This window comes from Hyposmocoma kahamanoa, unplaced genomic scaffold (genome assembly GCF_003589595.1).
Source record: "Hyposmocoma kahamanoa isolate Upper Pololo Valley unplaced genomic scaffold, ASM358959v1 303, whole genome shotgun sequence".
NCBI lineage: Eukaryota > Metazoa > Arthropoda > Insecta > Lepidoptera > Cosmopterigidae > Hyposmocoma > Hyposmocoma kahamanoa.
Window position 1 is genome coordinate 538,989 of NW_020653784.1, and position 21,445 is coordinate 560,433.

General features: G+C 35.9%; 1 protein-coding gene across 1 annotated transcript; it reads right to left on the reverse strand.

Moving 5' to 3' along the window:
• Positions 1-852: 852 nt before the first annotated feature.
• On the reverse strand, positions 853-3,770 carry LOC113229315. The gene is made up of 3 exons (XM_026462869.1): positions 3,748-3,770; positions 3,440-3,629; positions 853-1,047 (listed from the first exon to the last, which is right to left on the reverse strand). Exons 1-3 carry the CDS (start codon positions 3,768-3,770, stop codon positions 853-855), a joined length of 408 nt encoding a protein of 135 aa, XP_026318654.1.
• Positions 3,771-21,445: the final 17,675 nt, after the last annotated feature.

Here is a 21,445-nt window from a genome sequence, read left to right on the forward strand (position 1 = left end):
AGCAGTCCTCTTGAGTCATTTATTTCTTAAGTATTTGGACAGCAAAATAGATGACAATCGAATTACATCGATAAGAGTTAAATATGAGTTCTGTACCAGATTGTAACCCTACTTATGTAACACATCATTATAAAATAACAAGAAAGATCTAATAATTTACTTACTTAATTAATGTACCCAATAATTTGTTAAATACAAAAACGAAAGGGGTTTGGGTGAATACCTATGTAAGTGTACCTGTACCTCCTTTAAATATTCTGGATCTTGAGTCAAAAATAACCAAACCGCAGTTTTTCATAGATATCTCGTTGTAAAGCCAGACACATTCTTACTAGGGGATTATAAACTTATACGTTCGCAGGTTAAATGTCTGGCTAAGTATTAGGTTGGTTGTTGGTTCATGGTTGCGGTAACAATCTAACAAAGCATTTTCTGACACTTCGTTAGTATTTTTGAATGCAATTCAAAATGCCACTTAAAAATTATATAGGATTGATTTTTAACAAATGTTAGACACGATATTTTTGAATGCAATAAACGCTCAAGTAATTCTGAGACTGGCCTTTCAGCCGCCAGTTTAAATTAGTTACGACACCTAACAGCGAGCATCGTATCTACGGTATGATGAACAAATAATTCAAATTCAAAATATTTTATTTCGCCAAATATTACAGCAAAGAAAACTACAGGATAGAAAAATGAAAGGAAATAAAAAAAAATAATTAAATTAAAATTAAAAATACATATTATTGATAAGAGTCAACCGCTACCACTATCCACCCATGTGCTTGTCCGCATGCAAGCACATCCACTGGTGTAGCAGCGGAGAGTCCTACCGGCCAGTAAAAACGTTCAGGATGCTGTTAGATGATCTACGCAGCTCAGCAGCGACGCAGTACGCTTGCGCAGGATCGCGTGGAAACCGTCCGTTGCCGTCTCCGCGAACATATCGGAAGCACTGCAGAACCGTGGCAGACCCAGCAGCATTCTGAACGCGTTATTGTACGTGCAGTGCACCGGCTGACCGCTGCGCATATGAGACCCAGACTGCAAGTGTAGAAGATTGGCAGAAAGCTTTGAATAGCGTTATCTGTCTATCTATAATGATAATCTTCATTTTCTCTTTACAAAGGTTACAAAGTTTTATAATCACTAAAAAACCGATCTCAAATGTCATTCATCCCCTAGTTTGCCACCCTCTAAGGTGGAATATTTTCTTCAAATTTAAATGGGACTACAATTTTCCAACAAAAAAAGGAATCATCAAAATCGGTTCACAAATAGTTCACGGTTATCGCGTAACATACATGCAAAAAAACATACAGTCGAATTGAGAACCTCCTTTTTTTGAAGTCGGTTAACAAAGGAATTCACTTCAAATGCTTAAATATTAAAAATACCTTTGTAAGAGACTGGAGCCCACACTAGGAATTAACCTCTGTGACAGATCTCCAGTCTCTCACGAAGTTGAATAAAATGGTGTTTGATAAAAGCAGTAAGCTGTAGCTTTAGTAGAAGCAGTAAAAGTAAGCTTTCACAGAAAATAAAAGTGATGATAATTTACTGACGTAAATACAAATAAAAATTGTAAACATTTGCCTTTATAATCTAAGTACGAAGTTAATGCATTCAGTGATCATTGCATGCTATATAAATGTTTTGTAGAGTGTAACTTTAGAGTTGTATTTTATTGGACGTCGCGAACTCGCTCTCTTTGAATATTTCACCGCGGGTACGTGCTCTACGGTTTCGTGGAATTTACTGCACTCGCCGTACAGCACGTTTCCTTCGCTGCTCTGTTTATACCGACTTCCAAATAGATACAATTCGTAAAATAAACAAAACGACATGTACTTGTAAATTGCGTGTTCAGAATCTGACCAATTCTTTCGACCGTCTGATCTGGTGAGAACTGGATAATGAGTTTCAATACGTACTAGTATCATTAGGAGATTGTAAGATTTTTTTAAGCAATTACAACTTTATGTTGGTGAAAACTGTGCTTTTTATCGATTTCGATCGTCGAACATCGAAAGTTTCATCGTTTCGATCGATTGAACTGTTATTGACTTTAGTCAATTCGATATTGAAATCGATAAGTGGCTTAATTGCTTTAGTTTCAGAGTAGGGGTGAGTGAGAAAGCATTTGTCATGATTTAAAAAACAATGAATATTTAAATTTATGTAAGTATCAGTTTTCTTGTACTCTTTTATGCAATAAAGAAGATCTCGATGATGAATGACCAAAGAAACGTTAAGAATTGTGTACCAAAAACTAAACCACAAAAGTACGCCACAACTTTTGCATTCAGAATTTATTACAGTGATTAATGTGAATAGAAGTTTTCTTAAAAAATAATACAGTAAGAAAAACTCGTCGAAAAACGCTAATCAAAATGGGGACAGTAAAAAACTTACAAACCTATAGAAAACAGTGAAATTTCTCGCGTTTACCAATTACGTCGTTATCTTTAGCTCTAACTGAATAAAACTCCCGGTCGTTTCATCATTTTCGCGCGCCCAACTTTTAGTTAGTTTTTGTGCAAACTTCTGATTTACGACCGGCCGGGGCCATCTCACGGCAGAGCGTTAATAAAGGAATTTACTTCAAAAAAGGTCGCGGAATTATTATTTTTTCCACAGACTTGATGAAATTTAAGTAGGTTTTTGATGGTGAGAATTAAGTGTCACGACCAAACTTTTTATAAAGAATGCAGGTGAGATAAATTGTTCCCTATTTAATGTGGTTTTGTGGACGCATTGAAAGATTGCGGTGGACTGCACATTTTATAAAATATTTACTTTTTTAAATTTATTTGTTACAAATAAAAAATCATAGAAAACATCTTTTTATGCAATGTAACATAAACTATATTGCTTTCCCGTACATTGCTAAATTTGTCGGCGGGAGTAGCGATAGTTTACCTGAATTATAAACTAGGCCTCAGTTAAAGTAAATAAACATTTTTATTTTTTATTTGTAAGTGCTAATGGTGTGTGTAGTATGATTAGGATGGTGCGCGCGTGAATGAGTGACAATTGTTTGTTTGTTTGTGGATGTGACTGTGTTATGAAGCCGATTAACAAATTAAGTACTGTATTCTTTCAACACATTGATAAATGAATATGTCGTAGCTAAGGTACGTTAGTTAGTGCTGTACGATAGGAAGAATTGTATCTCATGTGTGGCAAGCATAATATTGCATGCCTTCGATACGATAAGAAAAAGAAATCTGTTTAACACCACCTGTTTTCTGCTACGGCCTGTCATATCCTAAAAGAACTAACTATCTCCCTGCGGACTGTTCACAATGGATCTATATAGAACTAGCGTACTCTAATTAAAGTGTAAAAGAGCCGTAATCCCACGGGGCTTTCGAAGGTTCGCTCTAATTTCGACTCAAAGTCGCACAATTTTCGTATGTATGTGCAAAATTACGTGTGACCCCCGTGTTTCGCTACCGATGCGGGTTGCAATTGGCTTCTTTACGTCGCGGCACGCGCGCCGACGCCGCGCCGCCCGTCGCCGTCTCGATGACGTGTCGATGCCATCGGGTTGGTAAGGTAAAAGTTCCGCCTGTGATTGGTTGGCGACTTTAGGTCGTTTAGCTGGAACATACTTGTGTATTCTATAAACAAAAGCAGCAAAAATAATATCAAAGTACTCTAGTAGTATCCATCTAAATCTCAATCAAACAATCTGTAGGATCTCTCTTAGATAAAAGTTAAGTCTTAGATAATATTGACCTTAGAACTAAGCCCAAACTCATGGTACCATGATTTCGTTTAACTAAGGTAAAGGATTCTTTTATGGGGAACTGTATACGCTTTTACAATAATATTCAGGAGCATATATTAAGATTATCATTTCCTAGGTTTAAAACTTACATCAAAAGTATTTTAATTGAAAGATCATATTACAAAATTGAAGAGTACGTATTCGTTATAGGTGTATGGAAAGACAACAAGAGCCTAGATTCTATACAAATATAATTCAAAATGTATTCTATAGCATTTAAGTTTATTCGAAAAGAGGAATCCATAAAGTTTCTTGCTCGTTCTTCCCTCGTAGGTCAGCGCAGCCGCAATGAATGAGCAGTAGATGTAAAATGACGTTTTCAAGTGCAAAAATGTTTACCTGTAGAATAAAAATGATTATTTGACTTTGACTGCACTTCCTACTTCACAATTCATAGACGCAATAGATGTGTGAAGTTCTATACTAATTTAAGCCGTTGCTAAGAACGTACGTGAGGTGAAAGCTATTTCGTGCTGACAATAAAAGCAGTACAAAAACATTCAAAGTCAATTAAAATACAAAAATGCCTTAGTGGTAGTACCTGCTAGTAGGTATAATGTGGCATTAACGTATCGGGCACCTGCGCGAGCGATGCTGCCACTGCTGTCACTGCCTCCGGCGCGTTTTATGGACGTCGCGTGGCGCGCATCGCAACTAAACACCGATAGAAGGAAACATACAGGTCTGTCTTTATACCAAATAAACGTACGATACGCTTTTATCAATCTTTACGATAATCACATCACTATTTCCCAGACATCGTTATAATTTAAGGTCAATGGGGCGCCTGAGTCTTGTAACAGTACATCTACCGGGCGTATTTATTCTTAGGTACCTAATTAAACACAAAGTACTGCAACGTTATAATGTCTACGTCAAATTTGTGTGAGGGTAAAGATATTTACCACAGTATTATTATAAGGAATTATTTTCAATCGTTTTGCGATAAATCTGCGGTGTTAGTTTTGAGACGAAAGCATTTGATAAGAGACAAGTGGCAACACAAGAAAGAGACTAAGAAATATTTTCTTCATAACAATGTTGCTATTGTAAGATATCAAGTGGCGAGACGCAAAGTAATGTACTGCTACTACCTGCTGGTAAGCGACACGCCTATTCTTAATCGTTGCAGTGTTACTCAGAGCTTTAAATTGCAAAGATCTGAGGGGCACTGCCACTGCGCCCGTCACCCTGAGATATAGCATTGATATTGCGGGCTGTTTCTGCCGCGTTAGTTCCGCGTCGGAACTCGTATTCAAAAATCACTCGAATTTTCGCAGTATCCATCTTTCTTGTCTAAATTGAATAACAAAAACAATTGAAAGTCGATATTCAAATGTTACAAATTAAAAAAAAAAAATCACAGAAACCATTTGAAAAAAGTTTCATTCGAAAACCTCAAACCATGAAGATTCTATGAAAATTCAAAGAACCTATTGCAATAAAACGGCAATTTCATACTTTAACCCCTAATATTAAGATATCAGATTTGTTAAGTGCTGTTGTATGTTTTCATTTGTAGGGGGATTTTATTTTGTTACCATATTAAAAAAGTATTATTTTTTCTAAATAAATAAACGCGATTTAGATCTCAAAAAATAATTTAAAAATAGGACACAGATTCTCACAATCATTATTATTTTAGTTCAGATCTCAACCTTTTTTTTTTGACGGGGGGGGGAAATCTTTATGGATACCCCTGAGCCCAGGGAGACTCAGGAGTTATGTGGGGACTCTCCCTCCAGATTGGAGGGCCTACCCCACTAAAACCCCCCCGGGTTTCCCTCTCGCCGGTTGAGTCGGCGCCATGGGATCAGTGAACATTCACCACGACGCCGCCCGGCCGCCCTAGCTTACGCCAGGTCTCCCGCGCCAACGGAGGGGCGAGTCGGTTGTCCTCCAACCCGCCCCCCAGACGAGTGAGGCCTCAGATCTCAACCCTACCTACTCTCATATGTCAGCTTTACGCACGGGTCTGTTTTAAATTAAGCTCGGAGTCAACCAATCTTGCAAAATGCGAGTCGAAATATCACATGCCTTAGAAGAGGTTACAAAATCCTTCTCTCGGAAGGCGACGTTGTTATTACCGCACCAATTAATCCATAGATCCAGGCGCTGTTTCGCGGAATTCATATTAATAGAAATGGAAGTAAATTACTTTGCTACGCAGCGAACCCAGTGAAGGGATTTTTATCAAACCAGCTACCTGGTCGCGAAGTAATGAATTCGCCTCACTATGAGTACAAGACGAACGAAATTATTTCTAGGGCACACGGAACAACCCGATCGAAACATATTTAGAAAAATTCATTTCCCAATTGATGCTACCGGTAATCAAACTAGGGACCTCCAAATCTCGCGTTCCAACTGTTATGAATCACTGTTTAATTAGTTAACTTCAACTGTTACCTAAAACTATCAAAAAAGTCTAAGCCTTCTTTCTGTAAAAAGAAGCAGTTATCATTCCCAAAACAGTTTTTCTGCAAAAAGAAGCGCAGATTGTAGTTAACTCATGACAACTTTTTATTTATAGTAAAAATATGATCTAGCACTTAAATACCATTGATCAACAAGGACAAGCAAGCTGCTGCCGTTTGTGACGGCTGTTGTAGGTACGGAAAAAGAACCCTTACGGCGCTAACGCGTCAACCTCACTGATAAGTGACTCACTCAATCAAGGAAGTCCATTTTCGTTATCGTTCTAAAAAATAGCCAGGCTCTCTATGCCAAGTCCATCAGTTCACGCACCGAATCAGTAAAATACCTCAATAAACGCAATTGTTTTCGAAGCTGTCGTTGAGTCAAGAGAACAGGTAATAGCAAAAGGCTTACAACAGCGTACTCGTCCAAAATACTTCCCTGTATAAACCTTTACATTGAATGCGCCAATAAAAGCTTCACTATATTTGTTCCCGTCTCTGGCTAGTAACAGGCAATTCGTAATCATTTCACGCAGTCGACAATTCATAACATTTATACCAACGCTCAGTTTCAGCTTGTAATGACCATTTTAAAGTTTTATTATATCTTGCACCATGTGGGGTGTGCAGTGCCGGTACTACGTGATTTTCAAATGGCGGTTTCGAATCGTAGTTTTTTTTGTTGCAATTTCTATTACTGACACCGTGCACATTTTTGTTCCGGAAACAAAATGCTGTGCAAGTCTGATAAAAACTTTTTATTTTAATCTTAAGAAGTTCTTGTCATACCAAGATGGGAGCTCAGTTCTGGTACATTCGAGCAGCGGGTTTTATTTTTTAACCGACTTCAAATATGAGGATGTTCTTAGTTCGACTATATTCTTTGTGTTACGCGATGACTCTGGCTCCATTCGTGAACCGATTTTGATGATTCTTGTTTGTTAAAAAATAGATACGGAGGATCGGTCCAATTTAAATTGGAAGAAAATATTCCACGACACAAGGGTGACAAACTATTGGATGAATGACTTTTCAGGTCCGTTTTGTTTTGGTACTCTGTTCTGACCGGAACAGGATCCCCTGAATCCAGTTTCGGGCACTTTCCGTTACCCAATTTCAATGAAAGTTGACATATAGATGTAATTCCTATAAAAAAACCGATAAGCAAATTTTAAAGGTCGGTTTTTTTATTAAAAAATTATGAAAACTCTAAACAGTTTTAGGTGTGGTTTAGAATGAAGAAATAAATATCGAAATATTTTGTATTTTTGTTGTTGTTTAATGCAGCGAGTCTTCGATTCTTCTAATTTATAAGAGCTTTGTGTGCGATGAACGACGCCCTTGAGCGCGTTTAAAAAATTAAAAGGAGATATTAGCATAGTTATTGCATTACAGCATTTGTTTCAAAAATATGTTATTTCTTTAGGTATATTTTGTAAAGTATTTCATTTATTTAGCGCGATATTTCTCATGCTATTCCACTTTGAATTGAATAAATTGTTTTTAATTTTTAACCCCCGCGCAGCGCAGAGTAGTATTATAAGTTTGAAGCCTTTTTCTGTGTATATATAACGAAATGACAGATCTCAAAGCAGTTTTATATTTACAGGCTAATTCATTCGAGATGGTTCTTGGCAATGGTTGGTAAACATCTTTTCAGCAGTTTTTTTATTAGACAATAAATCACAGGTAAAGTACAATAAAAGCTTAAATACTAGAAATTAAAACGAGGATTCAATTATATGAATAAAATTGTGTCCCCGCGGTGGGATGCCCAAGATGCTGGCAGCGTTCCCTCTTTGTATGTTACGTATGCTTTAGATATCAACAATAAATATAAATTAAACAAATTAGAAGTTGTGGATTTGGCTGCTCCAGGTGTCGAGATAGGCACACATATACTGTCTGTCTTCATTCGTCGTGTTACTAACTTAAAAAGGGCATTCTCAGCTTATTATGTGTTTGCCCACTCGCGACTCGCCTATTATACTGTGACGAAACAGCTCTAACTGAAAAGAAATACTTGTTTTAAAAAAAAAATGTTATACCTATATTATTTGTAATGTTTATACCTATATTATTTCTTTTCCCTGATTCCGAATATGTATGTAACTCAATTTTTATGAAAATGTTAGTTGTGCCCTTTTTCATTTCGAGGACAGCATTAACCCATACAAGTGCTATACATGTGAAATGCAATAAATGAATATGAATATGATACAGAACTTCTCTTAGTATTTATTATGTTCCTCGTTGCGATGGCGTTGGCAAGGAACAGTGAGACGGTAGAGGTGCTGTAGAGAAGCCACAGAAATGTACTAATTAATGTTCCGCAAAACTGGTAACCTGGTGCTAACGAATCACCTGAGCTTGATATTCGACCGTATTTAATTGTTTTCTAAAATATAATATTGTTACACACTGTTTACGGATTTATTGTCTTAGCACGGTGCACATGTCTCTTATTGCTACGCATCTCTAACAGAATGCTACCATGTATGTGATTACATAGCAATTTATATTAGTAAATTTTGTGACAATTATTTTTTTTTGTGAAATCTGTTATTATTATTATATAGCTTATAGCTCTATTAGGAAGCAATGTATTAAATAAAAAAATGACGTCATTAAAACTCTTTAGTACAATCGCACCTCACACATTTCGTAACACACGTAGCTCTGATCTACGACATCTACGATAACACGTAGCACCGTAGCGTTTCGTATTTAATTTATACACCAAAGTTACAACGAATGTATGTAATAAATATTGCACTAACTAACCCTGCTGTATTCCGGCGGCCTCTCCAGCGAAAAGTTTAGAGTAAATTGAGTGCACAGATCATTATTTCCAATTTGGCGGTATAGTCGACTGTATATTAAAGTTTAAATTGAACGTACACTACGGCTGTGTAAGTCTGCACCAGGGGACTCCGGGGACGAGAAGAGAAGGCGTGCAGAGAGGCAGAAAGAGCGGGAAGCACCAACCGTTTAATTTACTGCACAAGTGGACATGTGCTAACTCGAAGAAGATCAAAGCTTTTATTTCTACGAATCAACTGACCTATATTTTGTTCTCCTTTTATCAATCATCTTGTCACAGTTTTGCTACAAGCATTGCGTTATTCAATTTAACTGTATATGATTTAAATTTTAGTCAAAAATATCAGCACGAGACCGACCTACAATAATAAAACGTTTTTTGTTATTTTTGGTCACAAAATATCTGGCTCTGTTCGTAACAATGTTATTTTTTAAATTATGGTGGTACTAAACCTACATTTAAAATTAAAGTAGTAAAATTATAATGTTAAGGCTCCGCCTCAGACACGACGCAAAAAAGATGCCGCATTAAAGGAGAGTCCAATATCTGTATACTGGACTCTCCTTGCAATGGTCTCTTAAAGAGTTAGAGCTGGCGTACAGATTGAATCTTTCACAATGCCATAACAGTCATTTATACGAACGTGTGCAAATACGTCTAATATGTTACAGAGTTGTGGTAGCCCCAACAGATGCAAGATGGTCTGAATCGTATAGTCGCTCCATATAAGTCGTGTAGCGATGCTTTATCCTGTCAATTTTCGTTGTAAAGATACCCACTATATCTTACGCTACCTCTTGCCGCTCCGCTTGTAACTACGTCTGCATCCTTTAGCGCTTCTCTCGAGGGCCGAGAACAAAGTATCGCTGCAGTTGTGTGCATAATTCACTTTATTACGTCTCGCTCGTACGTCATAACTCTTATCTTACTGAATACTACATTTATTTCTTTTATTTTACATTCTCTTGTGCAGTACTGGTGAGTTTTTTGTGGTCTTTTACCACATCGGCAAAGAATACTCCATAAAATTGTGTCGGATATCACAATTGGGCTTTGGAAAAAAGCAATAAATACATTTTCAGTAATTGAAAAATTTTCGAAAAATTACTTTGTTTTGTTTTAGGATACGTGTAGATATGGCAAACGCCCCCGAACGCGCTGCATGCATGCTGTTAAATACGTGTCAATGTACGTGGCCCGAAAAGGTTGCAATTACTAATGTTCTATCTAAAGGTTGTCATTTATACACTAGCTTATTCTGACATACTTACATTACTCTTTAGTGTTATCGTTGTGGTTTTTAACGTGCAATAACAAAAAAATATATTCTCTGATAGTTGTCTGGCGACGTCAAAGACAGGACCCGTCCAGTCAACTGATCGTCGAAATTTTTAAGATACCAAGTGAAGAGACGAATAATTCGTGTGCCTGGTGGTAAGCGACACGCCTGTCCAAACAGTAGCAGCTTTTGAATCACAAACATCCGAGGGGCACTGCTACTGCGCGTGTCGCCCTGAGACATAAGTTGAAAAGTCCCATGTTCTTGTAATTTCACTAGCGCCTTTCGAAACCGGAACGCAATAATGTTCACATTACCGCTTGGTGGCAGCAATGGTAAGGTGGCAGTACTTGTCTTTCACAAGGAACTCTTTTGGTACTTAGAATTGAAAACTTTGTGATGAAAACAAAACTAAACTTAACATTGAATCATAATGCCTTTGAAAAGCAAAATTAAGTAACCAGAGACTAGGCACTTCACACTTCACCTGTTTCGGTCTAGAAAACTATACTTGACTCCCGCTACCGGCGTAGTATATGAATTAAATTGTTCAAAGATATTTAAATATACTGGAGCAAATCAACTTAATAAGAGTACGCATTCCAATATTGGGCACGGATTTTCTCCACTTGAAAGAGTTTCATCCAACATACGTACACGTTTTGCAACAATGCACTTATCTGCTAGATCTTCAGTTTGTCCAAGAAGTTAGACGGTGGCACAAAGTTGCAAGAAATGAGGTTCCTCACTTATCTTCTTATACTTTAGAACTCATCTTTATTGTAAAGTTATTTTTTATCCCTCGCTGAAACTATGATATTTTTAAAAGAATGCTTATAAGTTTAACTTAAAAAATTAATCACTGTTTATTCAACATACAGTCGACGTAAGCCACAAAACTAAGGTTGGATCCAGCCTGTTAAATAATTAAAGACTTTTTGAATTGTCAATGTAGAAAATCTATTTTTTAAGCTGTAATATAAAGAAATCTGCGCAAAATGATGCCTGGAATACAGGAGCACACTTACTTAGTTTAAGCATCGCAATTACTCATTAAGTTCTAATATTAAAATATGCTTACTATGAAATTGAATAATTTAGGTTCCTTTCTTAATTTATAATTTAGGTTCATTTTAATACTACCATAGTTTTTTATTATTGTTAGTTGTTTATATTTTGTTTTCCTTGCATTGTATTAGATTGAGTTATATTTAAATAAATTTATCTCATCTTATCAGAAGGCACCACACTTTTTCGACTCACACATACTTTTTTTAAATGGACTGAATTTAAGCAAAAGAGAAAAAGTGTTGTCCGACCTTTGTATCATTAATAATAACAAAGTGGTGGAGTATTTTCACAACAAATATATGAATATCTTCTTGAAGTGCATCTCCTATCGGAGATCGCGATCATTAGGGCTATCTGATGTGAATATAATGCTAGTAAAAACATCATGATACTCGATTAAATAAATTTTCCAATTAATATAGCAACATCTCTTGTTAGGCTCTGATAGCTGCAAAGGTACCTGACTGAGTGAAGAAACTTTCATAAATTTCTCATAGGTAGCTCTGAGAACATGAAAGCCGTTTAAATCCAAATGATCTGCAACAAGCACATACAGACATTCGGAAGATCTACAGACTCGGTCGGTATTCTTCTTCTTATTATGTCGATGGTATATACATACTGTAGTGCTTGCCATCGTGGTGACATGGTTTGCCAATCGGCGTAAGGTAAATAAAAGAGAAAAAACAAATTCAAAAATGTTAATTAATAAGTTATTAAAATTAAATATGTTTTTTGTGTGTTTTGTTCTGTTCGAGTGATATAGAGTATAAATATGTGCATATATTTTAAATGTACATGTCAATTCTTGAAGCTAATGGATAAATTGCAAAGATAATTCTGTATCGTATTTGTGATCTATATTTCCTTTAAAGCGATTTTATATATTACTAAAATTTTGTTCACTTAATTGTACTAAGTTTGGTATCGACACACCTACATGGAAAGAAGGCTGTGTTCGTCACTTATCTCAACACAATCATACATACCAATATTGGGGACAGGTCTCCTCCAAAGAAAGGGTTTAGGCTATGGTAGTGAACCATCTTCGACGTGCAGATTACATCTTTATATTCTGTATTGGTTCTGTTTAATAAATAAATGAAAAACAAAATCTTTTCTTGTATGTGACATCAAATAAAAGCTTCTGATCAAAATATTTTTTTATTCCGTGTAGTTTTCAATAGAAAAAGCTTAACATTGTTGTATTGTTCGACATAAAATATTTACGATTTCCGCACAAAATTAATACCAACAATAATATATGCCAACATTTGATTCCTTCATTCGATAAACGTGGCAAACAATTCGACCACAAAATTTAATATCCTACAAACAAATACTATAATGCTATAATCATCGATAGCATCGCACCTGACCACAGAGTATAAAAGGTATTCAATGTGTAGAGATACAACATAAACGGTATTTTATGCAGATAAAGCGTAGTTTACAAGATTTTACGGCGTATTTCATTTTTTATAGCATCTCCCCCTTATCGTTACAAAGGAGTGTTTCCCTGTTAGCACAGGGTTGGTTGCAGAGCTAATTGACGAGGGGCGATTATATTATGACTATTGCGCCTATAAAGCAACCGAGCAAGTATGAACGGAGAAGATAGGTATTCGAGTAACCAACCACCGCGACCAGAAAGATGCAGTATAGATGGCTTCCAATAGCTGGATCGCCAATTTTGATTAGATGAAGATGACTCAGAACAGCTCATAATGTGTTCTTTTAGGAAGGCCTATGATCGACAGTGGATATCTCTCGGCTGATGGTGGCGATAAAATTTTATTGATGAATATTTTTCGATTAAGATCATGCCTCATCTTTTTGAAGGTTTCCATAAATAGTCACTGAAGATATCTGTACATTTCTTTCTATACGTTCTTATACGTGTGCGATGACTAGACTAATTAGAAAAAAGTAAAAATACGGCATAACAAAAAATAAAAATACTTTGCTGAATTTTTATTTTTTGTAACACGCAGCAAGTAACAAGCAGAGCGGTAGTATCGCTTTGGACGGGTTGCTTTTGAATTAAGTGATTGACTTTATTTTTTACATACATGCAAATAAAATTATGAGTAAATTATATTTAATTAAATAGCTGCCACCCTATTTTTCACTATTGTTACAAAAGTTATTAATTAAATACCTCATGTTTAATTTTTTCAAAGAAATATTTCAATTTACGCTACATGTGTTTCACAAAATTACTTTATTTTAAGAATATACAGCTTGAATTGAAATTAATTTTATTATTCAGTAATATTGGTAATTAAAATCAATTAAAGTTTATTTGAAAAAAAAAAAAACAAATAGACACAATTTACATCCGAAAAAATAGTTTCACTTTCCATACTAAGTTTTCAACCGCCGATCATTGGGAAGCGGCGCAAAAGGCGCCATCTAATGGTTTTCCTGTTCGGTGCGCTGAAGCGCCCAAATAAGTGTCTGTGACGAATTTATTATTGTATAGCAGGCTCGGGCCGCGAGCTGTAATATCCCTTTTTATAGTTCCGCCCCGAGGTGGAAAGTGAGCGATAAAATTGTATGCTTAAAAGAGAATGATGGCCGATTGACGTTTCGAGTTTCGCTTATCGCTATCTATAACAATTTAAGGCGATGGTTAAAATTTGGTTTTTTGTACGTTTGAGGTAGAAACACCTTGTTATAAAATACTCTAATAATAGATAAGAGTAAAAAAATTATAGCTGGCGCCATTGACTTACAAATAAATGGACGACGGGTCTAATACAAAAACCACGAAAAAAATGTCCCAAGTCAACCTATTCGAAATTTAAATTGTAATGTCATCGCAGTATCGCGCTGTCAGTCGAACAAATGAAGACTAAAGCGGAGTTTGGCGCTCTGTATACGATTTTAGCGCCTTACAAGTGCGGACACTTTTTAGCGCGGACCCGACGTCCATATAATTGTAAGTCAATGGCTGGCGCATAAAAAAATAATTCGGTCAGTAGGCTCCTAAAGCTATATGTAGGTGCTAGTACGTAAAAATAATAGATGTCTTTGTACCGTGTACATACGATATTCATTTTCGAAGAATAAAATTTTAAAATAATGTGTTGTTTTTGGCTATGAAAAATATTAAGACCTAACTATACTGCGCCCATCCATATGTACAGGGTTATTTTAAAATTAAACCCGGTTTTCTATTCGGTGTTTTAAATAATAAAGATTACGGAAACATAAAAATGGAATAATAAGTTTTTATAAAATGGCCCAAAAGGATGATACGGTTAAAATGGCACGGTGCAGGTCAGTAAAATCATAAAAACAATTTTAATTAAAATAAGGCGTGATGTGAGAATCACACTTGACAAATTGTCAGTGCAGTGCAAGTGTGACAGTTGACAAGAATAATGACAGTCTGTCGCGCCGAGACCTGGCGGTGGATCTGCAGCATCGACTGATTTCCCTACGGACCTGACACTAGGCTTACTTACATTACCTTACGCGGAGAAAACGCTTGTTCGACAATCTCCGAATGCCTAAATTTTTCGAATTCCCATACAAAACTGCCTTCACTGCAGCATAAAATATGTAGAGTACGTAAACAGTTTCTTCATGCTAATACCTTGTACTAATGTAATTATGAATTCTAACCAAAAGTATTATCGAGTCCTTTTGTACAGTGTCTACATAAAGAAATTTTCATCTAGAAACATAGCGAGTGCTAATAATAACATAAATATTGACATATTTTATTTTATTGTGTTAATATGTATAATATATATTAAATTAGATTATTAAATTAGAGAATGCATATTATGTTGCATATATTCTTCCTTTGTACAATGAATAACAGAAATGATTAAAGTTTTTTGACAAGTGTTAATAATATCATCAAGTACTGTAACAGAAGAAAAACCATCTCAACACATTTATAGGAATAAATGAATGTGAATATATTTTGTTAAATCACTTAGTATTTTTTATGATACCCAGCGAAGGGAGGAATAAGTCGTGCGCGTGGTGTTAAGCCTGTTCATAACAGTTGTTTTAAATCTCAAAGATCTGAGGGGCACAGCCACTACGCCCGTCACCCTGAGACTTCAGTAGACAAGTCCCATGTGTTTGTAATTTCACCAACACCCTTACCCAGAAATGTTTACTTTACTGCGTTTACGTTGCTTCCGAAATAAGTGACAGTATTTCCCTTGAAAAACTCTTTCGCAAGTAGCAGTAGACTTCTACTGCTACTAAATATTGTATTTTTAATGACTCGCGTAAGTTAGTGCACACCCTCTGAGTGAAAGATGAAGCAGATCCGTTGCAAGATTGGGTTAGGGCCAGAGTTTGGGAACACAATGTAAGATCGAAAGTTTTCGCTCTTACTCATTAATAACGAATCGTTCCTTTGAACGATGAATTTGGGTTAACAGGAAAAAGACTTGAATGAACTTCAAAATAACGAAACATTAAAAATAATAGCCATGTCAAACATCATTTACCTGATCTCAAACTTGAGCATTCTCTGTACTGTGAGAACCAGAGCAACGGGGAATTACCCAGAACGCTCAGACCATTACTAATTCAGAAATGTTCATTTTCCTAATTGGTCTTACCGGGAATGGAACCAGGGACCTATTCGTTCAGCGTCCACAATGTAAGCCGTTGGGCTAACGAGGTTTCCGATTGAGGCATAATCAACGACACGATACTCCGCATAGACATAAAAGACCGCTACAGTACAAGGTTTTTTATACTAATTCGTGAACAAACGATATTAATAATAATAATAATCGTTTATTTTAGTAATTACTTCTACATTAAAACAAAAGCGATGGTTCTCGATGACCAGTTGATTTTTATGTAGGTACGCAGTAATAAAAAAAATTATGTATTGTTTCGCAAATGCGCAATGTTGTAAATAAGGCATGCAAATCGGTTACTCGTTTAACCGAAAAAACCGGGAACGTCCTTTTTGGAACCCGCTTTTCAGCTAAGATAAGTCAGGTTTTTCGGAAACCGAAAGTTTTGTCTTAAAACTCTTAAAACGTAAATTCGTAACGCATAATGTCATCGTACCGGATTAATAATTATAAATAAACGCTCACTCTGATTTTTTTATAACGTCATGTCAAATAAGCTACACGCCATTTCATGTTCAGACATTTACAGTGCCACTCAGAGCTTTAATAATAATAATAATAACGTACTGTAGACTAGGCTGTACTCTATGAGTAAATTGCTGGCTGAACATAGGTAATGATTATAGTTTTGTATTTGGAACGCTAAGAAAATAAGAGAAGATCTTGACATTAATATTAATTAAGAAGATTGATTTGTAACCCAAAGTGAAATTATGTAAAGAATGGTAAAATAAACCAAAGTTTTAAGATGATCCCGGTTTTATATTATTAAAAGTACCTCTCGCAATGCATCTGAGCTACAGCCCTCTATTATAAATGGGCCTAATGAATCGCTGATATGTTATTTTTATAGTTTAAATGAGTTAGCGATGAAAGCAAATATTCAAGATGTTCAGTTTATTAAGCATTTTTCATCGATGATAGTCCAAGTTTTCCATTACGTACAGTGGGTGCAACGCCAATAAATGTGCAGTCGTCCACCAAGGTGTCGTTGACGATTAATGGGAACGATTATCCTTCGAAGTTGCTGGTTGTAGACGATTTTAAAGAATATTTAATTCTGGGACGAGATATTTTGAAGAGATGTGGCTTCGAGTTGTCAAAAGTAGAAATTGACAATAAAATTTCGTCTAAGTCCGTGACAGATATTGGCTCAAAGAAAGAAAAATCTTTGAAACCAGTATCAAAAAGTTTTGATAATTTCCCGCTAAATAGATCGGAGTATGAAAACTCTTCGGTTTTGTCAGGAATTATGAATAAAGTTTATGTACGTGACAAGACGTGTCAATTGCGTCAAAAATGTGATTTTAATAAAAATAGTTATAATTATGCTTTGCCGAAGGTAAATATAAAATGTGAATCGGAAAGCGACATTTCTAATCGTGTTCGCGTAAGTAATGTGGCGAATTTGCGAAGTGACTACGTAAAACGAGCAGCTTCGATGAGTTCTCGTAAAGAATATGTAGATGGTTTACAATTAAAGCAAAAGCGAATGTTTGACAAGAAAAACAGAGTTGCTTTGATATCTAAGAGGTATGATACGCGAAAATTAGGGTAGACAGAATCTACTGCATGTGAATAGGATGAAAAAGTTCTATATGAGGGAATTTAATGTGTTTGTTTCTACTAGGTTAATTAATTTTTTTATATTTATTTTTCATGTGGAGCCACATTGACGTTATGAGAAATATTTGGAGAAAAATTAATATTTTCCTGTACATGCAGACTTGGAAGGAAGGGAGGAGAAGATACACCATCAAACAGATAAAACTTATTTGTTCTTGTTTATTTTTTTTAAAATTTGATAGATATATTATCCGGTATGTGCGAATAGTTCCTGCTCATCCCTCCAGTTGATCAAGGACTGTCTGCATTCTGGGAAGATATATTTATTTAATTAATTAGACGTCTTTCATATGGAATATCCCCATCCCATATGTATCTTAGGACATGTAGTTAGAATATGTTGTTAGCGTTATATGTGGGTTGGTTCTTGTTTGTTTAAGGATGATAAGTGAAGCTGATGGAACGTGATAGCTGCAAAATGAGGACTAAGGCAGCTGGGAGATCAATAGTGATGTAACCCAGTGATCGTCCGATGGATGTTCAAGCCTGTGTCGTCGTTGTGGCAGCATGCACGTTGGAGATAGCTTAGGCTGAGATAGTTAGGAACTTGTAGTGATGTTTAGAATTTTTATTAGGATCGTTCAGCCAGTTTAGGGTCGCTAAAATAAAGTGTTAGGGTTTAGTCAGGTTCCCTAATTAGATAGGATAGCTAACTAGTGAAAATATTTTGATTTGTTTGTTTAGGATGTGGTCATGGTCTGTCCTTTTAGATAGGTTTTTGGCAGACCAAAGCCATAGCCTCCTCGGTGGTTTACTTGTTGGTAAGTTAGTGACTTCCGGGCAGTGTGTGGCTAGCCTGTAGTAAAGGCTGATCGCAGATGTAAGTTGCCTATCATAGGTAGACCATCAGCTAGGGATATTCACCCCTTCAGCTGTGAGGAAGAGGGATGTAGACTAGGCTGTACTCTATGAGTAAATTGCTGGCTGAACATAGGTAATGATTATAGTTTTGTATTTGGAACGCTAAGAAAATAAGAGAAGATCTTGACATTAATATTAATTAAGAAGATTGATTTGTAACCCAAAGTGAAATTATGTAAAGAATGGTAAAATAAACCAAAGTTTTAAGATGATCCCGGTTTTATATTATTAAAAGTACCTCTCGCAATGCATCTGAGCTACAGCCCTCTATTATAGTACACACTCAACATAACCCCGCACTAGGGAAACCCTGTGTCGCGGGTGCCATGGACACACACATAGACAACCACAAATTACACCCAAACTCACGAGAGAAATAAATGTAGGCCATACGAATATTTATCCCGGCCCGGGAATCTAACTTGGGATTTTTCAAAAATTTTAAAATTATGTATTTTCAAGGCTCAAAAAAGACAACACAAATTTTATTAAGAATAACAAGAATGTATGTAAAGCGTCCTGGGCAGTCATAAAGGACCAGAACACACAAAAACCACTCATTTTGGATGTAAATGAGTTAAAGATAAAAAAACGAGACTGACAGAGCCATTAGAAATGGCTTTGGCTTTTAACCGATATTTCACAAATTTGACTAATGATAAGAATATTGAATTTGACAAACGTAAGTATAACAATCTATCAATGCTACATATGACATTAAATTCATTTTATATAAAACCGTTCTTAACCTATGACATTATTAAAATAATACAATCTCTAAACAGTACTAATGCTAGTGGCCATGATGAAGTCTCAACAAAAATTTTGAAACAATGCAAGAGCGAATTGGCATATTTAATAAATCTATCCTTTGAAAGTGGCATGTTTCCTGATCAGTTAATGCTATCAATAGTGAAACCGATCTATAAGAAGGGCGATAAATCTTAGCTATCCAACTACCGCCCGATTACTCTTATCCCGATTTTAACCAACATTTTCGAAAAATGCATGTATATTCGATTAATGGAATACTTAACAAAATTTAACATTATAAAACCTTGTTCAGGTTTCGGCTATTCGGCTTCCAAAAGGGAAAATCGACTGCTGAGGCTGTTTTCAATATTGTCGATATAGTCATTAAAGCTCTTGACACAAGCAAAACACAGCAGTAAGATCGCTGTACTAATTAATAAATTAAATAATGCACTGTATCAAATTTGATTCGATGTGTAATAGTGTTGTTAATACTTTAGTACTTTTCATCCTGAATATTTTAATAACATCGCAGGAGATAAGAACTCCGCAGAAAGATTCAGCCCCTCTAAGTATAATATACTACTAGGTACATCGGCGGCTCCGATGCTGAAGATGGTGGAAATGTTTCTGCATTGTGTTTCAAATACCCGTACGTCGTGAGGATTGAGATTTTTGTAAGTAAAATAAATAAAGGAAAAACAGCTATACAATATACGAATAAGTTTGCACATTTATGTACTGGCTCTGCGCTAACATCGTCATAGTCCTTGTCTGCCGCGCACTGCTTTTTCAATCTGAAAAAAAGGTCAATTAATAATAAGATACGGTAGTAAAACGCCCCAGAATAAAAATGTGAAATTTGCAAAGATTCGTGGTTACATTACGCATACCTCTTACAGATCGCTTGATATAGACGATTACAATGTTTTATTAACTACTGACATCGCGTTGGCGAAAACTGACCCTGTAATACTGCCACACTACGGAAAGATAAGTTCCATTGATGTTATGAGCCTTATTGGACAAGAAGCGCAGGCGCTCGGCTTCGGAATGATGAAAGCGACAGTCAAGGGAAAGAGCGAAATTACTACTACACTGATGCTCAATAAACCTTTGCAAACGTGTTGTTCGGACGACGACGATGGCCCTCTAGCTTTTCGAATTTATCCTTACATATGTGTAGCTGGAAAATATAACCAAGTAACTAATATGGGCGGAGGAGATTCTGGAGGACCACTTTTACACAAGTCTGGTATTACTGGAGTACTTAGTTTGGGCCCTGCTTCCGATTATGAAACCTTAGAAGTCGTTTCTCAATGGCTGGTACACCCCTACGAGTTTATATTTGAATTTGATTGCAGACACCATTAATTTGCGCAAAGATAATATTTAATTCTTAATTAACGCAAATTTAGGACACCACATAGTCCACAATGGAAATGAGGATGGTTGAGATATAATGAACAATGTCAAAATTCATCCTACCCGTGCCCAGAAGTGGGACGTACAAATGGGTAGATGATCATAGATGACTACAGATTTGCGAGTTTACTTAAACGTTTTAAATGTGTTCAAAGCTTTACAAACTATATTTAAACTGGTGATGGACCTGTGCGTATACTACTTTTCGTGACAGGTGCCACATTAACACGAGTAGTGGTAGTTTCAGAACAGAATTACGATTCCCAAAAAATTGTTAATCATCATTTTATTTCATTTACTAAAATATAAGCAGAATTGTGTCAATTTGAAAATGGCAACAATAAAATCGTTTTTATTTGAAATTATGTCTTTTTTGTTTGTTTCTAGGACACGGCCATAAATACTAAATTTGAAAAAGCCCTAACTGAATTCCATTTTAAATACAGTAATGCAATACACGATCAACTGTAGCTAGTTACTAAACCTATAAGACAAGTCTGAAAAGTTAACACGAGGTTAACTAACTGTACATGTTGTATTAAGACGAAAATTTCAACTTTTCTATTTTAATTTCTCGTGCAAATAAAGAATCGTGTGACCCGCCAGGCGAATATGGCTCTTAATTACCATGGTTTGAAAGCGCTAGCAACGTTTTTTGCATGAGCTCTTGAAGGGGCCTTTAGTGTAGTGTACTTGAGTCTTTCGTGTATGGTCCAAAAAAAAATTAAGTTTTTTTGTTATTTTCACGTATGTTGTCATCTCGTA

What these genes read in the sequence shown, in the direction of transcription:
- LOC113229315 (XM_026462869.1), bottom strand. Translation starts at nt 3,770, where the DNA reads ATGAGTTTGGGCTTAGTTCTAAG. An exon ending in AGTTTGGGCTTAGTTCTAAG is followed by an intron (nt 3,630 to 3,747) that starts GTCAATATTATC and finishes TTTTGTTTATAG; the next exon opens with AATACACAAGTATGTTCCAG. An exon ending in GCGAAACACGGGGGTCACAC is followed by an intron (nt 1,048 to 3,439) that starts GTAATTTTGCAC and finishes CTACACTTGCAG; the next exon opens with TCTGGGTCTCATATGCGCAG.